Source organism: Quercus suber, unplaced genomic scaffold, assembly GCF_002906115.3.
Source record: "Quercus suber isolate HL8 unplaced genomic scaffold, Cork oak 2.0 scaffold_1219, whole genome shotgun sequence".
In the NCBI taxonomy this organism is placed as follows: Eukaryota; Viridiplantae; Streptophyta; class Magnoliopsida; order Fagales; family Fagaceae; genus Quercus; species Quercus suber.
The window spans coordinates 15,306-19,723 of record NW_027070614.1 but is presented as its reverse complement, the minus strand read 5'-3'; the positions used below and the strand labels follow the sequence as shown (position 1 = coordinate 19,723).

At 29.7% G+C, this 4,418-nt stretch overlaps 1 protein-coding gene across 1 annotated transcript; it reads left to right on the top strand.

Moving 5' to 3' along the window:
* Positions 1-3,311: 3,311 nt before the first annotated feature.
* On the top strand, positions 3,312-4,199 carry LOC136065841 (gibberellin-regulated protein 1-like). Its single transcript, XM_065769605.1, has 3 exons — positions 3,312-3,505; positions 3,636-3,678; positions 3,819-4,199. The coding sequence occupies exons 1-3, from the start codon at positions 3,428-3,430 to the stop codon at positions 3,998-4,000; spliced, it is 303 nt and encodes a 100-aa protein (XP_065625677.1). The 5' UTR covers positions 3,312-3,427; the 3' UTR covers positions 4,001-4,199.
* Positions 4,200-4,418: the final 219 nt, after the last annotated feature.

The following is a 4,418-nucleotide window of genomic DNA, read 5'->3' as shown; positions in this document are numbered from 1 at the left end:
AAAAAAAAAAAAAAAGTTATTCATATAATTATTTGAAATTAGAGGAAATTCCAACTCTTTTTTACAATTATGTACAAACACTTAAAAATGACTTAGTATGTATTTATTTTTATTTTTTTTAAACGAATCTATTTATCGTGCCATATATTTTTTTATAACAATTTATTGTGTTATAAAACACTTAACTTTTAACGATTATTCGCAATTGAGATAAGTAGAAGTTACAGTTATGTTTTCAAGTTATTAACTATCCTTCTAAAAAAAAAAAAATTATTAACTATTATACAAATCATTCAATAGATATTGGTAAAGGAAAATTGAATCTATCATACTTCGGAATGTAATTCTTTTTTGGTGGGACAGAATATGTTTTTTAAAAGTTTAAAACATCAATTTTTTTTTTAATAGCCAAAGGCCTTGTAACTGAATTGACATTTCCTTATGCATAAAGTACTTAGGGGTCTAGGAGAGAAAGGTTCGAACTATGAGATTAGCAATATATTGTAATTATCTCTAAAAAAAAAACCCATTTTCCAATAAAAAAGAACAAAAATGTTTAATATTCTTAAGTCATAACCTTAGGAAAGAAAAAGAACTATGGACTAAAGTTTTATTTATTTTTTGAATAAATACCATGAACTAATTAAAGTGATCATTCTTAATTAATAGTAATACATCCCATCATTATCAAACATCTATAATTGATGTCCTTTTTTTTTTTTCTTTTTAAACATTTAATTTGAGCATGATGATGACAATTTGGCAAACGCTTCATGAATGACAAAGAGGCTGAATATGAATGAATACAGCTGTGGTGCAACTTTGTACAGCTGTTTGATAAAAGTGGCTATATATGAGTGAGGCTTTATTTCCAATTTGCCACCAACACATCACAATCGCTTTCTACGAAGAAAGTGGAACTCTCTCTCACAGGTCCCTGACTCTCACGACCCTCTGAATATATAGGTTCCCCCACTTGTTGTACAAACATTTTTGATTGTCAAAAAGCGACACTGTTTCAATGTTTTATTAACTGCACGTGTGGACAATGGGGTTGTCACCTAGCTTACTTCCCTCGTGACTTGAAAGAATCACCCCCTTTTTTTTTTAGTGGTATAAACCAAAACACAAAGATAAGAACTAGACTGATAGACTGACGTTGAATTTGTTGAAAAATTAGTAAAAGAAAATACTAAGATCACTATAGAGTTCACAATTTTCATAACTTATCACATAGCAAATTATAAATAGGTTCACATACATTTTTACTATTTATTATGTAGTAAATTGTGATAAAAATTGTAAAAATAATTATGATCTTAGTATTGTTTATTAGTAAATAGACAAATATAAATGATTCCTAGAAAGTTATAACTTTTACCATTTAGCCTTTTAAAAAAAATACAAATATTATTAAAATAAATAAAATAAAATAAAATAATCGCATTCGTAGGGCCCCAAATATATTTTACAACAGAAACTCCTTTTATAATTTTATTAATACTGATAACATTTTTCAATTTATAAATGCAAAATGAATTGCGATTTCTGTAGGAATACCTGAAGGGTGGGGGTGGCGGATGATTGAGGTAATTAAATTGATAAGTTGGAAAATAAGCTGGTTTTCGTACCATGTCAAATACATCACATCACCAATAATGCACTCCAAACCAAACTATTCAGTCATTATTCACTGATTGGTTCCTGTGTGGTAGCCGAAAGAGTTGGGTAGGAGATCAGGTCTTATCATATTATGTGACATTAATTACCGATTAGGTAATTGTCATTCAGAAATATGGGTGTTCATTATAGGATTATCAAAGTATAGCCTATTACTGGGCTTCTGGCATGGTCACTCAGCCTATATCCAAATATAGGGATTGAGATCCAAATGCGATAGCAATGGAATACATTTTCAATGGTTTAGATCAATAATTAGAAGGTAAAGCTTTTGATATCAATTATTAGATTAAGAAAGTTAAATTTTTTTTGAAAATTTAAATATTATGAGTGAGATTGCATGGGACAATAGCCCTAATTATTGCACAATCCCAAATAAAATGAGCAAAAGTTGTAGAATGAATCAATCCTCATTATGTGTCACAATTATTATTATTATAAAGTGCTTTCACAATGAAACATTGAGGTGGTGATTCTTCAAAATTGAATATTAAAACTCACAATTGATCTTAAAGTTTTGAGACTAAAACTTCTTTTGATTTTTGTTTGTTTCAAACACTTTCTTCTTCTTTTTTCTTTTCTTTTTTTATTTTTATTTTTTATTTTCATTTTTTATATAGTTACAATATATAGGAGAGATAAGATTTGAACTATGAACATTTCCAGTAGAAAAACTAAGAATTGCATGTTAAGTTATAAGACTTTTGCCTATCAATTACCTTAATTTTCTAAATATGAGCGGTGTTAATCAATAATCTTATAGCTCAATTTCATGGTTTGCTCTCATTTACTTGGAGAACTATGGTTTAAATATCTTTTTTCCTAATGATGTAAATATCAAACTGTTAATTTTTTTTTTTTAATCCGTGTTAATATTAGAGTTAGAAAATTTTTTCTTCCACTCCCACTGACTGATAATGTATCCATGGTAATATGAATTTAACTACTGATGCGTCCATGGTAATATGAATTTAACTACTAATGCGTACATGGTAATATGAATATAAGAATTAAGATTCATTAGAGTTTTCAAAATAATTCTATTTTGTTTATTATTATTATTATTTTTAGAAGTACTGAATTTGTTGACTTTATTAATTATAATTGAGCAGTACCTAAGTTGCATTCTTAAATTGTTTCAACGTGATCAGTTCAACACTTAAATGTTTTTTTAATGGCCGGAGAGAAAAACTTTTTCCGCAATAGTATAGCTTTTCCCAATGGGATAGAGTCAAATTCAATCAAACATCGTTTTATGTTCAAGGTTTCGATATTTTATGGTTGTAAAGTAAAACAGTTTATCGCAGAAGTGCCATCTCAAAAGGGGTACGTTAAAACTAAAAGCTAGTGAAGCTACCTTGAACCACTTGGAATTGAAAAACGTACACCTCACAAGAACTAATAGTAATACAAAACAAAAGTGCCTACTCTAGATGATTCCAATTTTCCAAATTGCTTTTCATTACCAGATATTATCTGCCTCGTCACTATATATGCTTTTTAAATTCCACGCACAAACTACATGTCATAATGAAGAATGTCCCTACTATTCATGCACCCACATTTTTTTTTTTTTTATATATATTATTAATTCTTTCTCGTTTTCACTGCCTAGCTCACATAATAGTCACATATATTTGCTATAAATAGGAACATCCTTAGCTCACTTCTACTCACAAAATATTGAGGTTTTCAACTTTTCAATTTCAACTAGCTCTAGGCTCTAGCTTCAAATCATCAGCCATATATGGCCATCTCAAAGGCTTTAATTGCTTCTGTTCTCATTTTTCTTCTCGTTATCCATCTTGTTGAAGCTGATCAGATGGTAAACTTTATTTTAGCAATCATCGAAGACCTCACATAGTCTCTTTCCTCTTCCTATTGTTTTCAAAATTAAAACATGAAGCCTATATATATCACTTTCTAACATCATAACATGTTGTTGAGTGATGCAGGTGAACGCAGATGCAACAGAAGGTTCTCCCAGTAAAAAAATAGGTGACTTTTATCTTCTTCCATAACTATGTTAATATGTGTATGGTACTGTTTGATCGAATAATCAAAGTTAGCTAATTCTCTTCACTTATATATGTTTTTTTTTTAATTTTTTTATTATTATTATTATTTTTTTAATTCAGATTGCGGAGCAGCATGTAGTGCGAGGTGTCAATTAGCGTCTAGGCAGAAAATGTGCAAGAGGGCATGTGGGACTTGCTGTGCTCGTTGTAGCTGTGTTCCTCCAGGCACTTCTGGGAACCGTGATGTATGCCCCTGCTACGCCACCATGACCACCCATGGCGGCAGGCTCAAGTGCCCTTGAAAATAATATATATCAGTATATATACATATCAGCCTTGCTTGGTTGTGTTGGTATTATAAGAGAAGATTATGGATGAGTGTTTGTCTTCGAAAATAAAGGTGTGTACTAAATAGATGCATATATCACTTTGTATATGTTAAAGCTGTAAAAGAAAGTTTGTAATTGAGTTGATTAACAATCACAGTTGTTTTTTAACTTAGGCCATGTCTGAATTGTCATCTCTCTCTCTCTCTCTCTCTTAGTTTGGTGTTTGGGAAACAGTTCTAGAAATGTCAATAAATGAATAAACGGTTAGAAATACATGGTTAAATAATTAAATATATCGTATCTTAATAACTTAAGTCTTGAAGAGAATCGATAATTTAATATGATATCAAAGCAATTTATCATATCTCAAAGCTTAAAATTTTTTTTATTA

What these genes read in the sequence shown, in the direction of transcription:
- LOC136065841 (XM_065769605.1), top strand. Translation starts at nt 3,428, where the DNA reads ATGGCCATCTCAAAGGCTTTAATTGCTTCTGTTCTCATTTTTCTTCTC. An exon ending in TTGTTGAAGCTGATCAGATG is followed by an intron (nt 3,506 to 3,635) that starts GTAAACTTTATT and finishes TGAGTGATGCAG; the next exon opens with GTGAACGCAGATGCAACAGA. An exon ending in TTCTCCCAGTAAAAAAATAG is followed by an intron (nt 3,679 to 3,818) that starts GTGACTTTTATC and finishes TTTTTAATTCAG; the next exon opens with ATTGCGGAGCAGCATGTAGT.